The 17,948-nt window shown below is 43.1% G+C and overlaps 1 protein-coding gene across 2 annotated transcripts in view; it reads left to right on the top strand.

Annotated features, from left to right (window-relative positions):
• The first annotated feature begins 531 nt into the window (after positions 1 to 531).
• Positions 532 to 17,948, top strand: part of ZNF423 (zinc finger protein 423) — a 228,491-nt gene continuing 211,074 nt past the window's right edge. For both annotated transcript variants that reach the window (XM_082289946.1, XM_082289945.1), the window contains exon 1: positions 532 to 623. In XM_082289946.1, coding sequence (XP_082146072.1) covers positions 584 to 623 — 40 coding nt within the window. In that variant the 5' untranslated portion in view covers positions 532 to 583. The remainder of the gene's footprint in view (positions 624 to 17,948) is intronic.

Here is a 17,948-nt window from a genome sequence, read left to right as displayed (position 1 = left end):
CGCGCCCTCCCCCACCCCAAACCTAGGGACCCCGCACAGGGCTCTGCTGCTTTTTTTTTTTTTTTTCTTTTTCCTTTAAAAAAAAATTATTATTCCGAAAGTGCGAGCCGGACTGAGCCACAGGGCGCCTGCAAACTTTAAAGAGAACAAAAAGGCGGGTGGGGGCGCGGGCCGGGCTCGCTTTGCGTCGGTAGAATTTGCACATCCAAGGGGGGGAGGGAAGGAAGGAACAAAAAAAAACCAAAAACCCAAACAAAAAAAAAACAAGAAGGAAAAAAAATATTGCAACTGTTGCGCCTGCGATTTTTCTTTTTTTTTTTTTCCTTTTCTTTTTTTTTTTTTTAATTTTTTTTTTTCCCCGGGGGAAGGTGCCCGAGGGGGTGGAAAGAGGAGCTGAACTTGCCGCATTGCAACAGGCGAAAGAAGTGAGAAAAATCAAATAATCGATCCCGCTGCTGCCGCTTCGCCTCGCAAAGTTTGGAGGTGCGGGGGGCGGGGGGACGAGAGAGAAAGCAGGGAGAGGAAGAGAAGGAAGGGACGGGAGGAAGACGAGGAGAAGGAGGACGAGCCACGGCGCCCGGACATGTCCAGGAGGAAGCAAGCCAAGCCCCGCTCGGTGAAAGGTAAGGCATCCTCCGCCGGCCCCCGCCGCCGCCGCCTCCCGGCCCCGGGCAGCCGCCGCCGCCTCCGCCGCCGCGACGCGGCCAATCAGGGCCGGGGCCCGGCTTGGCGGGGATTGCGAATCCCCCCCCGGTACGGGCCGGTGGTGGCGGAGACCCCCCCGGAACCGACGGCGTCTCCCCACGCGGGGCATCCGCCCGCCCGCCGTCCGTTCCGGGGCTGTGTGGGTACCGCGGTGTCGGCCGAGACTCGCCGGCGACACGTGTCGCGATAATTGATGAAAGAAGCCGGTGGCATCGTTGAGGCGGGGAGGGAGGAAAGTTTCGCGGTGATGGTCGGGTGCGGTGGCGCATCAGCGGGCCGGGGAAGGGAGGAATGAGCTCACTCGGGTTTTAGCCGGTTAGCCCGAAATTAATGTTCCTTTATGATTGGGAATAGTAGCGCCGTCTGTTTGCGCCTGCTGTCCAATGCGCGTAAGGGTGGTGGAAGAAGGGGAGAATTAAACCCAATTTGATAGATAGGGGTTGAGAATTTGCTTGGGCTTGAAGAAACAATGGCCAAATTTAGTAACGGCTATATGAATAAAGGTTAGACATTAAACTGCGTACTCTTCTGCATGCCCAGCGAAGCGGTGTTTAAAATCTCCTGTTTACCTCCGTAAGAAAACAGCTGCTGGCGAAACGTAAAGGGAGGGCCGGGACCAGCCCCGCGCCGTACTGCACGCCTTGCCAGCTTTTTGACTTTTAAGTGAATGGGTGCGAGAGGGAAGGCGTGATTCCTGAAGCCTTTCGCTCCCAGCCACGAGGAGGATAGCTGATGTTGGGGAAGGTTTTATTGTCCTCTGCACAAAGCAGAAGTCGCAAACTCAGTGGTCCGGAGGCTTTGTTGCAGAAACACAAAAGGATCAGAACTTTGGATGCCCAAAAGATGAAACAAAAAGTCCAAAGCTTTTGTAATTAAATAACTCGTGAGTAGCTAAAATTAGCGTGCAGTTAATCGACCAGCTAAAGAACAAATTGAAACCCCATCCAGGGCCATTTTATATTATTTGTGAAATATCCATTCTTTAACAGATGATTGCAATGTAAGTTGTATGTGCTTCAAATGTTTATCAAGTTTTTGTAGAGTCGGTCCTTCATCTTTGTGCAAGCCCCTTAATCATTTTTCCCCAAACTAAGAGCACCTTTTAGCATGGTGCTGTGGGGCAGGTTTGCAGTGTGGCTTTGTGACCCTCGCAATCCTGGACAATCTGCTAAAGGAGCTACTTCAGTAATTGGTAGATGAATGTTACAGTCTGTGGGCAGAAGAAAGGGCAGAGTTAGAGCTATTTCTAGGGGATGCTCTGAAATACATTGTTTAAAACTAAAAGAATTGCAGTTTGAGAACAGTGGAGCAGGCCTTGGGTCATGACTTCTCTTGGATGAGGGGATCACACTTAGTGGGCAGGCCTCTGGAGTTTAAAATATTTTCCTGTGCTAAAGTGTCACATTTATCATTCAGGAAATAGTTCTATGCCAGGGCAAACAGTGTTTGCTCTAGAAGCTCAGTTAGTAAACCTTGACATCTTGTGACATACAATGTTAGATATTTACTATTTATTACTCTTTTGTTTTCTTCCTCATTACTTTTAGGCAGCAATATCTCTTGCAAGTGGTTGATACTTTATAATGAAATTTTGACTCTAATTCTGATACAGAACTGATTACTATTTACTAGAGCACTTTTATGAATTGAAGCAGGTAGCTTACTGGCAAGTCATAGCTGAGAAACATTATCCCTGTAATGTAGAAATATCTAGAAGGTCTTTGCAACAGTGAGCTGGGTGAAGCCCAGTTTTTAAAGATTCGAAATATTGCTGAGGTCTCTAGGCATAAAAAAATGTTGTTTCCAGCTTCAGCATAAACTGGATGTAAATTACAGGTCTTAGCTTGAGCTGCCTAACAGGGAGTCTAAGAATGAGCTGAATCTGGGTGAAATTCTGGATAATAGGAGGCAGCTCATATGTGCATGTAGGATAAAAAAAATTCTTCCTTTCTTTCTATTCACCCATATCTTCTGCTTTTAAAAAGTCCGTTGTATACATTTTGTGGTCTAGGGAGCTGGCAACCCAGTAGATTGCCACAGTACACGTTTCCATGGAAATAATTGAGATGTAATAAATAAAGGCACTCTGAGGTCATAGGTTTCCCAATTCAACTGAGACGAAAACAAGCATAAATTACGTGGATATATGTGTGGCATTTAGGACTTAAAATAATTTAACGTTTTTCTCTTTTCCATCTTTTATTTCACTTTGTATAGGAGCATTGCTATTTATTAACCACTACTGAGATTTGTGTATCCTTTTTCATTCAGAAAGATTATGCACTAAAATGGGATCAGCCTGTGCCTGTGATGAAAGGGATTATTCTGCATGCAAAAAGCAAGTTGCCTGCACTTTAAGTGGGAGTGATGCTGACTTTAAAGAAGTGATTGACTTTGACAGAAGTATCGAATGTTGACAAGTCTTAGATGCGGGTTATTGAAAATGAAGTGATAGCAAGCCCAAAGTGGATGCCAGCACAGCTGCAGGTCAGGTGGCCCCTGTGCTGTATTATCAGGTCTCAGGTTCAGCCTGGCAGAAACTTACAGTAATTCCTCCGGCTGTAACTCCAGCAGTAGCCCTGGGCTTCCCCCTGACATGGAATTTATGATTTGCGATACGATACACTGATTTGTTTTGACCATTAGTTTGTGCAAACTTGAAGATATAACCTTATAGCTGGTGGTTGGGGACAATGTTCTACTTGGTTTAAAGGAAGGTGGTTTCAGGTCAATGAGAATGGAATAAAAGTGTGAGTATTGAGTCTTTGCTGGTTTACAAAATAAACATTTAAGGGACAGTGTGGTGGTAGCAGTGATGGAGTAAAATACTCTTCTGAAGCCTTTACTTCATGTCACAGATGAAGCCCACAGAAGTAATTTTCCTCAGCACAGACTCTTGCCCTGTTGCCAGTAACCTCAACTGCTGAGAGCTTTTTCAGTTGTCTGTAAGGAAGAGTTATACTCAGTGTTGTTAAAACCACGTGGTCCTGAACCCCAGAACATAACACAGCTGTCAGTGTCGAAGCACTCTGTCTTGTCCCCCATTATTAGTGGCAGGGGCTGATATTAACACGGGTGTCCTTAATAGTTTGTTCAGTGCTGGCTGCTGTGGGGACTGGGGGTACCCAGTCCACTTGGGGGGCTGAGGAAAGCATGTCTTCCTACTTCCCCTTGGTCAAACTGCAGCCTCTCATGCTTGGAGGTGGTTCTGGAAGGCGCAGTGCTGAGATGTGGATAACAGCAACCCCTGGGTTTCCAGTCCCATGTAATTGTAATTGAGGCATTACGGGACTGCCATTTGTAGGGACTGGGCTCGCACTTGCACAAGGTTTTAAGCATCAGATGCACTTTGTCTGCTGAATTTGACAGTTCTGCAAATTGCTGTCAGCTTGCGGGGGTATTTTGTGCATAACGTGCTAGTTGGTAATCAAACTGTTTTGCAAAAGAATGCACTAATTAACTCTAGATTTGTTATCCTGCTTGAAGTTGCAGAATTGCTGTCATATTTTTTTGCTTTCTGTTGGCAAAAATTGCTGATAGAAACTTTTGATTCACACCCTACCTGCCTCATTTGTGTCAGTCAAGAAGAGAAAAGGGGGGTTGCTCATTACTTCGTTATCTGCAAAGTAAATAAAAATACTTCAACCATTTGCTGAGTTCCAATTAGTTGATTGCTATGAATGATCTTCTTTAAAGGAATGCTGTTTTACCTATCTGCTCATACAAAGGTTTGATTTTGAATGTCTTGTGAAAAGGATTCTCTTTGTCTTGATTGATGTCAAGAATAAAAGCATGATGGTAATATCCCTTTGAAAGCTATTGTATTGTCAGCTCTGGCTGACAGCAGGAGGCCCTCCTAGTGCTATAGATTAGCGCTGTGAAAACACTGACATTTTCTTTGTTATATTGCTGTTGTTCTGCTTGCAAAGTCAATTATACAATGTCGGAGCTCAGTTACAGAGTTGACTGTGGAAGTAACAATGTCTTTCATACTTGTCTTAAAGATATAATTTTCCTTTTTTCCCAGTTGATAGAGAAGAACCTGAAGGTACTGGAACAGTACATTCTACAAATTAAATTTTGACAAGTATAACCATAATTGCCAAATACAAGAGACTTGTGCGATTATCCTTTAATTTTACAGTTCATTCAAGTTTCGGTGGAATTTTATTGATACAGTGAAAGCAGCAGCTAAAATTGATAAAACTCATATCAAATAAGATTATGCTCTTGATTGTTCTTTATCAAGAGTAGCTTTTGGGGGATTAGGAATAATTGGAGATGTTGGTGTTTCATTGTGGGGCTGGTGCCCTGAGAGCGTTTGAATCCATGCAGTATTCCGAGCACTGCCTTCAGGGATTAGCCTGCAGTTTTTAATTTTTGCCTGTGTATTTTGCTACAAGCCTAGCAGCATTTTCCCCTAAACTCCACAAGTCCCATTTTCCTGCCTTTTTCTCCCTCTGGTATACTCTCCTGGACGGGATCTGGGTGGTATTTAACTGGTTTTACTGATTGAAACTCCTGCCTGTGTGCAAACACCTTTTAATTGCGGCCTGTTCCCATTGGTCTCAGTGAATATAACGAATAAACGTGGCCAAAGATTGAAAAGAGTGGGAAAGGTAACACAAAAGGTTTAAATATGAATGGGAAGAAAATAGAAATCTCATGTTTTTAGTGATGCTATGTCTAAAGCCGTCGAAGAAGAACAACTACCGTTGTACAGTAGTGGCTCTTGGAGAATTCTTCCTATTTTTTTCTTCAGAAATATTTGCACAATCAGTGCAAGTTAAAGAACATCATTCACTGCTGAATTGCTTCAGATGACACATGCAAAAAAAAAAAATCAGAGACCTCTTGTAGGACGTTAATTGTAGGATTTCTAAATTACTATTATAAACTAATAGAGTAACAAAAGATTCTACAGTTACCAGTAATTTGTCAGGATTTATTTTGTTTTTCTTCAATAATTGAAAATTAATGTCTTGAAGTGAAAGCAGATGTTCATGCCATCCTCTGAATTGGATATAAAAATGATGTTTTGTAGATGCGTTAAGCTTGTGTAAATACAGATTGTCTTATCGTAGATGCGGCTCTGGCTTGGTTTTGTCTATTGTTTGGTGCCAAATTAACTTTTAGGTTAAGCGTGTGTAAGTGGTTTCGGCTTGGTTAAATTAACTAAATTGAATGCTTGAGGTGGTACCCAGTGATCAATTACTACAGTAAACATTTTAAAAGCCCTACCTCACCTGCTGGCTTTGTGAATGACGAGACTTTCTCATACTGTAGAATTAATATTTACTTCTATTTGGATAAGTGCACTTGTAATTGTTTACTTGGCTATTTTTATTGAATTGGTTAATTTTTATCTTGCTTTCCAATTCCAATTTGTGAAATCAGTTTTAGATGATTACAACATTTGAAAAATGCAAACCACATTTTTTTGGAAAAAGAAGTAATCTCCTGGTCTCATGTGTCATATGTATTATAATATTCTCTTACACAAAAGATTATTAATTACCCACAATAATTGAACTGTCTTATAAAATGCCTATATCAGCTCCTCATCACTCCATCAATGTTCTCCGTAAATGCCTCTGAAAAAGCGTGGCTATTATATTCCCTTGTATCCTAGTAAATGTGCTGGAGAAATGAAATACTACTAATATAAAACCTATTAGAGACTCCTGCTAAATCTTCACTGACAAATGGTAGTGGAGGGGAGGGCCTGGTTTTGGTGTGTGCGTTGGTGGACGCAGATTCGGAGAGTGTGGGTGGGAGTTGGAGCCAAGTGAGGACCAGCTCTGAGCTCTGTGTGCATTTATTTAATGTACTTTTAGAGCCCAGAAGTAGATTCTCATGCATTTTCTTTCCTGATGTCCATTAGTAAATGGAGAGAAGCTAGTTCCTTTTTCTCTTAGACAAATAAGGTGATGTGAGTTTTGAGTATTACATCTTCTTGATAACACCTAGATGTATATATATGGGCAGCAGTGAATTATGGTGGCTTATTGGAGTCACATTATTCTGGGGAGTAGAAGGATATGCAGAGACTAAATGGTCTCTTGTGACATTTCCAGCTACAGAAGGCTCAGGCTTCGACCTCTTGCAATGGTTTGTTTCCAAAAATGTAAACAAAGGGACCTGATGGGGTTGGAAACTGGGTGCTGCCATTTGGAACGGGCTCACAGACCTCCTTGTGGTACTGTGAGCTGGTGTACGGCTTTAGCTTTCCACTGTACGACTTACTTCAGATAGCACTGCAATACCCATCTGAATCTAGCGATAAGTACCTTCATTATATTGTTTGCATTTGCTTAGAAAGAAAACCTTTTTCTTTCTAGCCACAGATTAGGCAACAGAAAGACCAATTTGTAGAGCTTGTAAATGCCACTTGTTAATCATATGAAGTACAATTATTAATTTTTTTCCCTCTTCCCCCTTGGATGTATTAAGTCAACTTTTTAGCTTTTTTATGTAATTGAAATTTGCCCTTTTGTTACCTGGGCATGAATTATTTTTGAAATGTTGTCATTACCTGCCCTGCTGTGAGGTTTATCTCTTCTGTTCATCCTAATTAAATAAAACATACTGTTGTTTGCTGGTCTCGTGTTGAAGTGAATTACCTGCCTGAAGGCTCGCGCTGGTGTCAGGCTCGCTTCTTGTTGCAGAAGCAGCCGTTGACTAACACAGTTACTTTTAGATTTTCATTTCAAAGGGCTCAGTTTGTGCAGTGTGACAGGTGAATGGTGAATGCTTTACAGGACTTTCAAGAGCTGAACAAACAGTAAAGGACTTATTGCTACTGCAACCGTGTGGCAAGTACAAATGCAAGGCAGCCTTTGTGGCAGAGAAGTGTTTCCTTTGCTGGATAGAGGCCACTCAGGAGACCTGAAGGACTCACTTGGGTATGCTGGAGGTGAATAATCTCAGTCGTGATCTCATTTAAACCCACCCTACCTGTGTGTTCTCCTGGGCAATTTCTAGTAGGGTTGATCTCGTCTCTCTTTGTAGCATCACCCGCAGTCATGTTCTCCTTGAGTCTGGCACTGATAACGAAGGCTGCTTCAGAAGTATAACAGTTGGAGTTTCTTTACACAGAAGTTATTTCTAGTTCATATTAGAGAACGTAAACAATGCATTCAGGTTTTAAAGCAAAGCAGAGGGAAAGATCCCTTCTCGTAGAGAAACAGTTTGTTTAAGCCTCTGATAGCACTGCAGAAAATGTGTTGCTCACTAGTGAAATCCTGTTATGAGTAAAAGTACAAGAATTAACAAGTCGCTGTACTCTGGTCTCTGTTGGCTCCTGCTAGGCTCTGGAGGTTTGGTCAAATGTGGCCTAATTCTGCTTTCCAAATATTAAAAAAAATTACACAGAGGGCAAAAAGACAAGTTCTTAATATGCATATCCTGGGAAAATCCTAAACCAGTATTTTTACCCCCTCCAGTCCCAAGGCTAATCAAAATTCCTTTGTTTCTACATCTACCATTAAAATATATGCCTCCCTTGGTTGCCTGCTGACTGTACAAGTTTAACCACTCAGTTGATTGGACTCACAGAAGCTGTTACTGGGTTTAGGAAGTATTTGCCTATAGGTAATTTAGAGATTGGAGTGAGGGTCCAGGTACCCTCCACCAGGACCGGTACTTAAATTTGCAGCTCTGTTCATTCCTTGATGATCCTCACCTGGCTGAGATGAGGTTTTTCTGGGTTACTACTGAGACAGGTTAGCCAAGCATCCACCTGCTGATTGCTGGAACTTGCTTCACATGGTGGGCAGCTGAGTGGTAATGAGGATAATGTTAATAAAGACAGACTTGCCATGCCCTTTAAAAAGGGAGTGGTGCTATGTAGAGGTGGAGTTTTTTGCTGGGTAAGCATCTGTTTTTGCTGTCTTTAGTGTGAGTACAATTTTTTTTTTTTCCTTTTGACAGCAATTGGAGGTGGGTTGCATGTTTAAATATATGTCTAAGCTCTCTGAGTAGTTTTGTTAATTGAGGTTTCCCTTCAAGTTGGAAGGCTGTGGGTAGGCTTCTACAGCTGTAGGATGAAGGCTCTATCTTGTTTTTGTGGTAGTGTTTCTTACTGGCCTTGGTGGGGATTGGATTTTGGCCTTATTTCTTGCTCTGCAATTGAAAGAGCAGGAGCAGCAAAGAGATTTGATGGGAGTAGTCATTTAGTATCTAATGCTGTAGAGAGTGTCTTCTGCTCCTTCTGCTGACTCTGAGATTGCTTCTGGGAGGATTTCCAGGGGAGCACTGGGAAGGTTCAAGCTGCAGAAGATGTAGCAGGGCTGTGGGAGCTCCTAGATGGCACTTGGGAAACCCAAGAGACCTGGGTTGTGTTTAACATCTGTCACTGTAAGCAGGTACAGATTTACATGAGAGAAAGTGACTGTGATTCTGCATTCTTTCAATTTCCTACCTGGAAAAATGGAAAGCTAAAAGGAGGTAGAGAAAAAACATGGTAAAAGGCTGTACTTCATACTTTGGGAAGTGGAAGTGCTAAACAGAGAGAGAAATAAAATAAGGAAAGCAGGAAGTCTGTTGCTGCCATTTGTGTATGGAAGGTGCCTGATGATTAGGTGCGAAGCTTTGGTACAGAGGTTAACTTACCTGCAGCTGTATCTATATTATTTTTAAGTTTAAATTTAAAGACTGGGAGAAGAAACAGGTCTGAAAAGTAACTCAAGCTCCATGGAAAAGCATGTGTTTATGCATAAGCAGAAAAGAAAACACTAGACATGTAAATGACCTAAACAAAATAGCTTTTCTGCTTGTACTAGACAGTGACAGTGCTTTCCTGCCTGGAGGAGTGCATTTGTTGTGGTGTATAGTTGTTTTCTGCTTAATATAGAGGTATTTGAGGACACGTGTGATTGCAGTCATCAATTCTTGAAGTTTCAACTATTTTAGGATCATGGCAGCATCTAAACATGGACTGTGAGAACTCAAAATTGTTCAGGGTTTTGGAGGGAAGGGGAGATTAGGGTGGTAACTGGAAAAAGTAGGCTTTCGACATTTACTATGTGAATATACACAAATACATATAGTATATGATGTGTGCTCATCTGTAAAGGAAAGAGGAAGCTGAGAGGAATAGGTAATATCTTTTGTTGGGCCAATTAACGTGGTTGCAAAATGCGAGGAAGTTTTCTGATGTACAAGCCTGCTTGCTGTACTGACAAAGCAGCAGCATTCTGGCTATTTTGTTTGATAGGTAAATGTAGCTTTGTTTTAATTTACTTATTCAGTCTATTACTCAGATTTCTGTTGCTTCATTAGCTTACTCACATGAGTAAAGAGATACTGGATTACATAGTAATGCCAAGCTGTGTATTATTTATTGCTGATTTCTGCGGATGCATTTCGCTCGGGTAATTTGCTCACAGCCTCCTTTATTTCTAGGAAAATGGCATGCTTTGCCCTTCATAATTTCTTTGCTTTTACTGACCAGACTGTTCCCCCAGAGGGCATGTGGGATGTGGCAGAGTATTGAAAATACTGGGATGGGGAAGTGAAGAAGGAGGGCTGTGTGTGACTTGCACCTTATTTATGTTTATACTGGACTTACATGGAAAAAATGGTATGTTTCTGGCAGGGGTACTTTGTGGGGACTGTAGTAGGCAACTCTGGGTGTAGAAGTTGTTGCCTCAGATTTTTTCCATTTTTTTTTAATGTAAAGAAGTGCTTTGGTCTGATTCTGAGCATACTTGAAGGGTATGGTACAAAGCATTATGAGCCATTTTATAATGAAGCTCTGCGTGCTTGTCTTTGGATCTTGTACTGAGTCTTGCTCAATGCTAGTATATGAGTCTACTGACCTGATTCCTATAATTTCAAGGGTGTCTTTTTTTCTTAATTTCTTTCCTGCTTGATAACAGATAAGTGATATTTGTTTTAGAACTCCCATTTGATTTATTTTGATTACTATTTTTGGTCTCAAATAAACACTTAACAGTGAGCTTCTGTTTTCATTCTTCTCAATATACGTAAATTCAATAATAAGCTTGAATTTAAAGGTGAGGGTCTGAAAAAGCCCACCCCTGAGAGCTGCTTGGCAGAGCCGTGGTGTGCCTGGTTTGCAGTGCCCCGAGGGTGATGTGGAGGGGGAGCTGCCGGCCCTGCCTGCAGAGCTGCCAGGCTGCACAGCCGGGTGTCCCTGGCTGCAGCAGGAGCTGCTGCTCAGAGGCCTGGGGGAACAAACCCCCTGCAATTGGCAGAACGATGCTGCTTTGGTGGTGGGGCTGTTGGTGTTATGCAGGCAGATCTGTCACAAATGGGGTTTGCTGGCTGCTCTCACATGCACCAGGAATTCTCCCAAAGACAAAATGCATATTTTCATAAAGAATCATCTGAGCTATGATTTTCCTCCTTTCCAATGGGTCTGTATTCAAAATGTGGCTCCAAAGCAAGTGCATAGAAAAATGAGCTTTTAATTTGTCACCTGCTGCTGTACCACCCTGTCCTCCTTGAGATGCCAAGTTGTAAATGAGGTTTTTGTATCCCCACACACGGCCATCCAAGAAATGTTCTGTCTGTTGTAGCAGTCAGTGGCACAGCTGAAGACATCAGACTAGTGGCTTAAAACCTGCTGCTGTCTGATTGGCATGGGCAAAGCCAATGTGGTGCAAAACTTAAGCAAACAAAAAGGCAGGTAGAGAAACTGTTGTCTTCAGTGGCTTTGGAGGTCCTGGCTGCCTCCAGAGCAGGGGCTGCTAAAACTTTTCTGTCCCACAGTGTTGAGAAAAAAAAGAAGCAAAATTGTTTCTTCATGCTGTCCCTCAGAGTGCTGTTGGAAAACTCACTTTAAATGAATAGTTTAAAAATGTAATTTGTGCAGGTTTTATTTGGGAGAACAGTGTCTTGCCTGGCTGCACGTGGTCTCTTCTGCCCTGCCTTTTTGCCCAAGCACTGGGGGTGGCACGCATGCCAGCTGTAAATTCTTGTCTCCTAGCAAACCTCAAACCACCTAATAAAAACATTTCTTGAGGTAGCCACCAAAAACTTGATTTTTAATTTACGCACAGATGATGATGACTTCAAGGAAAAATAGCCCAACCATGGGAGCAAGGAAACTGCCATGATGATTCCTACATATCTGTAGCCTAAGAAAAGGTCAGTGGAGTCCCTCTAGCAGCTTTGTTTCCCTTCCCATAGCATCTCTCCCACCATGGAGTTTGGGAAGCTTGAGAGTGTTTTGCTTTCAGGGAATACTTACAGGTAGGATTTCTTCCCCAGGTTGAAGCCTCTTTACTTGTTTTTCCTCCTTTGAATCTTTGCTAGTTTTGCTCCTTGCAGTTAGGGAGAACATGACCACAACCCTGGAGGTGCCTTCAGAGAAGGAAGCAGGCAGGGGAAGATGAGGCAGGATGTGGCCTTCCTGCTGGGTAGTGAGTCCAGAGTCCAGCCTCAGCCACTGCTGAGCCCATGGTGGGAGCTGCTGAGGCACTGGCAGGGAGGGGATATGGTAATCATCCTGCTGTTTTGGGAAGCTGAAGGCTGTTGGCCCTCTTATTAGAGGGAATTTATCTGCTTTTCTGTCTGTCTTACTGTCTACTGCTGGCTTGACTTGATTTTCTTTTACTGGGACATCCCAACAGGTTTGTTTTCTTTTGAAGATTTTCTTAATTTGATGTTGCCATGTTGGAAAAACACTCACCAGGTCCTGGATTAAATACAGTCTGCAAATTGGCATATGTTAAACACACTGATCTGGAAGGGAGCATGGGGATGAATCCTGGTTGGTTTGAGGCTGCCATTACCTTACACTCAGCCTATGAAACTGTCTTTGCCTCTTGGCTGCTTGGCCCAGTCCCATGGCTGTGCCCACTGCTGCTCCAGGTGAGGGCTGATCCGATGGGGTTAGTTCTCCTTCTACTTCTGGATCCTTATCCTGCTGCCTTCCTAGCTTCCTTCAGAGCCAATTTTACCTGCCAGTTCACCAGAAAAGTAACCCTGTAGCTCTGTTGGCCATGCACAACTCTGGTGTGTGTTGTTGCAGGGCAAGGCAAGCCTTCTTGGCAGTGTCTGAGTTCCACTGCTTTGGGTCAAACCTTTGTGGGAAGAACCTCTGCTGGGGAGGCTGGGCTGTGGCCCCTTGCATGGGAAGTGGGTGAGCATCTGTATTTGCAGGGGGCTGATAGGCAGGTTGTGAGCCCCCTGAAAATGTGTCCAAGAAATGATGGCTATTGAAGCAAGTGCTCAAATCTGTAGTGAAGCACAGGGCGCAAAGCCACATGAGTCCAGCCTGAAGAAGTTCACTGAAAGTTATGAAGAACAGACTCGAGTTGTACAAGTGCTTGCTGCTCTCTGCCATTCCTGGGAGAATCGTATGTCCCAGCAGAGGTGGGAGCTGTGGGGTGCTCCATACTGTGCTGCTCCTCATCCCGCTCTGGATGGGGGCTCCCAGCCAAGCAGGCAGCCGTGCTTTGAAAGGAATGCAAAGCAGAGAGGGAGACGGCTCTTGCTGTGAGGAGGGGAGAAGGCACCCGGGCCAGAGTTCGGCCGGCATCTTTCACTGTTCCTGTGCTGGTGGAAGTTGCTGGCAGCAGCCTTGAGTGAGGCAGCATTGCTGGAGAACAATTTTCTTCTCTATTCGAACATAGTAGAAATAATGCCACTAAGAAATTAGGTTATGTATCTCAAGGGAAAGGGAGATTTGTTATTCTGCTTTTAGCTTGCACCATAGGCTGTGTCACCATGGGGCCCACACCATCAAGTGGGTGCTTGTGCTAATCCTGGTACTTAAATGCCAGACAGTTCATTGTCAGAGGCTGATCTGTCTCCCGTGCTTGGGTGACAGGAGATACAATGGTAAATTCCAGCTCTTTTGGCTACTTTATAGTCTGTTTTTTTAGGGGTAAATTTTGACTATGGTTGACTGAAATAGCATCGTGTCCATGAATGCCCTGCCTGGGCAGGCTCATGTTCCTGGGCTTGTAATGTTGTAGTGGCTTTGTGGAGCACAAAGCCTCTGCTGCCCAAAGCACCCGGTGTCCTTGGGCCCCTGAAGCTGGTGGCCAGCCTGGTCTTTAGAGCTGCAGCAGTGCCTTGTGCTTGTTTGTGTTCCTACTGGGATGTTTCTGATGCAGCAAATTTTGGTGGCCTTCCCTGTTAGGAAGGGTCCCCCCTGCCTTCCTCCCCCCGCTTTCCTCCCCCCTTCCCCCCATTTGCTTATTTTTAGTCACATGAAGTAAAAGAATTGGTTGTTTGCCAAGAAGAAAAACCAACAAACAAAAACCCCAAAGCAACCACAACATTGTACCTTTCCTTGCTTTTAAAAAAACATTTCCTTGTAAGCGTAGCTAATGATGTGGGTTTTTAGTAGAAGCCTGTGATTTAGTGTTAAACCAATAGCACATCAAAGAATAAAATTGATGGGTTTCTTGTGTGTTTTCCTATTTATTATTAATCTTGTTCAGATTTGGGAAAACTTTGTGGTGTGGAAATATGAAAAAATGTTGTCCCTTATAAAGGAATACAGGAGAGTCAGATCTTTAACTCAGCATGCTTGTGCAATAGCATTGGTTGGGCTGCAGTCTGGGCTCTCAAACAACCTTACTTAAAAAAAAAAGTTTAAATTTTATAAATATTTCTGCCTCTCTCTCTCTTTCTTTTGCAATACCTAACATACGCTGTCTGTTCTGCTGTTAACTCCCTGATGCAGAATTCCTAAGTTTGGGCTAATAGAAAATTTGGAGGATTCTTCATTATCTGAACCTCTTGAGAAATACCAAATATGTTCCAGTAATTGTGGTGTAGTACAACAGGGAGTCACACTGGCAGTTTGTTGGAAAGGGTTTTTCCTGTAGTTATGAAAACCATACAACTATTAAAATCCCCAAAACCGAAACCATTGGGATTACTCATATACTTACAGTTAAGCGCATGCCTAAAGGTAGATATATTCAGCATGCCATTTTTGACTGGCGTTTGATTCTTAGCTTGAGAATATGAGAAAAAACCCAAACCATTCCTCAGTTGCTTCAGTCCTGTGCAGCCTTTTCATTCTGTGCTTACATGCTGTAGCACGCTGGGCTGTGGTTCATGACAGGAGCACCTGGGTTTGCTACAAAGCAAATTATTGACAATAAAGAAAAGTTTGCAAAATAGTAAGATACTCCAGGCTACTAGAAGAGACTTGGAGTCAGATTTTTTCCCCTCCTGCCTTCTCTTCTGCCTCTGCTGTGGCTCCTGGAAGAATGAGCCTGTGTCAATTTTTTTTCTCTTTCTCTCTCAATGTTTTCTATTGCAGTTATATGCAAAGAGATGATAACATTGTGTCTTGGAGAGTAGAATGAATTTACTAAATACTGTAAGATGCTGGATAGGTGAAAGTGAAGTATAACACCAATATTATAGTTCAGGTCATAATACTTGGATTTGCTTTGTGGTTGTTTAATTTTCCCTATTATAGAAGTTGCTGTTTCTGTTAACTCTGTTCTATAAAACTGAAAGTGATGCTTGACTTCTAGTTCCAGTATAGGGACTTCTTTCCTTGCCGTGCAGTGTCTTACTGAGAAGGTGCTAGTTGCCTTGCTTGTCTGTCCACAAGGTAGCAATAGTACCAGCTCTCTGTATTTCTCAGTTTCTCTCTTAAAAACTTCCTCTTATGAAATAGATCTTGTATGTGACTTTCTCCTGGAAAACACTAACATGTACCTACAAGTGTACTGATATATCACCCTAAGGAGTTAGTTAGCACACCTATTCTTATGAAACAAAATGCATTTTGTACCTATGAAACTGTCTAAACAATTTGCTTTGAGCCAAAATTTGGAAATATGAAGGTTGTGGAGTGTAACTAATGAAAAAAATGTTTTTGTTACACTTCTTTAAAGAAGATTCATTTGCACTAGTATCAATATGTGGGGGAAATTAATTTTAAAACTAGCCCCAGCCACTTCATAGAAAAATATAATGCAGTACATAAACTCATTTTAGACACTACTTATTCTACTGTGTCCCATTAGTTGATGTTTACACAGCGCTTTGAAAATGTAAAGCGCTATATAAGTGCTTATTATTACTACATTATTATTATTCTCCCTCTTGAAAAAAGACCCTCTAGGGAGAGGGAGACTTGCTCTGCATTTCTTCTGTAGTGCAGATCCCACAAGAAGTATATCCACTTGTTTTGGTTTGTACATTTTTCCCTCCCCATTTCCTTGCTTTTGGAAAAAAAGTACCATGTTGTAGAGATTAGAGCTTTTATTTAGTTTATGCTGGGTAGCTACAGCAATGAGAACATTATTTGAAGGCATATAAAAATCTTAAAATAGCTTTTTATTACACTCTGTGCAACAAAATGAATCACCACCCTGGCATTGGCCCCTGTGGTTTGTGGGTGCCGGGGCCCCTTGCCCTGCCTGGGTGCTAAGGGATAAATAGGAGCAGGTGATGATGCCCTTTGCTGGAATCCTCCTGATGTTCCCTCTTCCAGTGTGGGCCCAAGGACAAAACCCTTAGTGAAGGGAGTGAAGGAACAGTGCCAACAAAGCCTGAGAGGAATTTCCTTGCTACAGAGAGGAAGCACTACAAGTTTTTCTGCAGTATCAGAACTATTGTTTTTCCTTGTAACTTGTATCACTACAGGAGAACAAGATTTCAGTTTAAATTACTTTAATCCCCTTTATTCCTTGACTCATTATAATGAGAATGGCTTTTAGTGGGCAATGTTAACCATTTGCATCCTGAAATTTGAGAGCCATTCTCTTTGCTGCTGTGTTGCTGTGCCATACCATCTTGGAAGCTGTAATCATGGCTAAGGAAATTTGGAGTTATTTTTGCCCAGGTACCCCTAGACTTGAATTGTCATAAGGTGGAGAAGCAGTAACCATAAGCCTCCTTTAAATATAATGTGGAGTTTTCCACTCCACTCCTCCTTTTACCTTTGTTCCACTGTTCTTGGGTGCTCTGGCCCATGCCTGGCCTAATGTTGGGTTCCCTGCAGTGCAGCAGCTCTGCTTCCAGCATTCCCAGCCCATCTTTACAGTCAGCTCCATTTTGGGAAAAGGTAGAGAGGAAAGGGAAAGAGGCCTTGAAAATGTGCAGGAAGGGAGAGTCTGAGGATATTGTTTATTACGCAGCATAATCTGACTGAAGTTTGTCACGGAATTTGGCCCTTGGTTATGCCACACACAGAGCCACTAAATAAGGAGGTCACATGCAGCATTTCAGCCTGGTTTCTACCAGAAATGGGATTTATGCATGTACCCTTTGCTGATGGTCTGGTCTGAGCTGGTGTTCCCAGGCAGTGGTAGGGGGTGCTGGTCAATGGTAGCTGTGGTCCCAAACTGCTACAAACAACAGCAGGGTGAAAGAAGGAGGGAAGCCCTCCAGATCTGCTGGGAAGGCTTCAGCAAAAGGTGAACAGCTCATACAATCAAATGCTTGCAGTGTGGGAGAGGCTGTAGCATGTGGGAGTGGGGATGTGGTGACAGGTTGGGCCAGTCCTGGTCATGTTCAGAGCTCCCTTTCCTTTATTCACTTCAGGAGATAAATAGTTCAGCTGTGACTGACAACAGTTTCAGGCATTGTCTAAATTAAAGCTGAAGTGTGTGGTCTGATAACTTAAACCCACATATTGTGTTAGTACTTTTTAGTGGGTTCATCAGCCTTGTCACTGCAGGTCTCATGCTTTAGCTTCAGAGAGGAAAGCACCAGGCTGCAGGGAGGTGCAGGGATGGGATGGGGCTGGCATTGGCTGGGGGGGAGCAAGGGATGGGGGAAGCACTTTGTCCCTTAGTTTGCATCCCTCCTGAAGCTGCCAGGCCTGAAATAATGGCCCAGGAAATTGGCCATGGGCAAGTTTTGCTGTGCTCAGTGCCCAGGGACTTGTCAGTGTTGGGGAAGTGGTGAGATGGATTGGCACAGCCTTGCATCCCTCCCTACTTCGTTCCTTTCTGAATAGCAATTAATTTGGGAGTGGAAAAGTATAAATTTTTATAGACTGGAAGCTTAAATTCAGAATGAAACCCACTTGGACACTGGATTGTTTGTTTAATTGATTGCAGATGAATGCTCAGAAACTGAGCCTGGGACAGCAATAGGTGTATGGGCTTGATATGGTTAAAAAGGGCAAAAATTTTCCATTTCTCTTGCCTCTTTCCTTCTGAGCCTGACAAGTTTGTAGAAACCTTGTCAGTGAGATCGGACTTTTTACTGAAACCTGGCTCTAGGCAATGCCCAGCACAACCCCTGGGTGATGGAGGGCACTTGCTATACCCCCAGAACAGACACGG

Source organism: Coloeus monedula, assembly GCF_965178545.1.
Source record: "Coloeus monedula genome assembly, chromosome: 13".
NCBI classification, from domain to species: domain Eukaryota; kingdom Metazoa; phylum Chordata; class Aves; order Passeriformes; family Corvidae; genus Coloeus; species Coloeus monedula.
The sequence above is the reverse complement of the archived record's forward strand: the minus strand, read 5'-3'. Positions and strand labels throughout refer to the sequence as shown.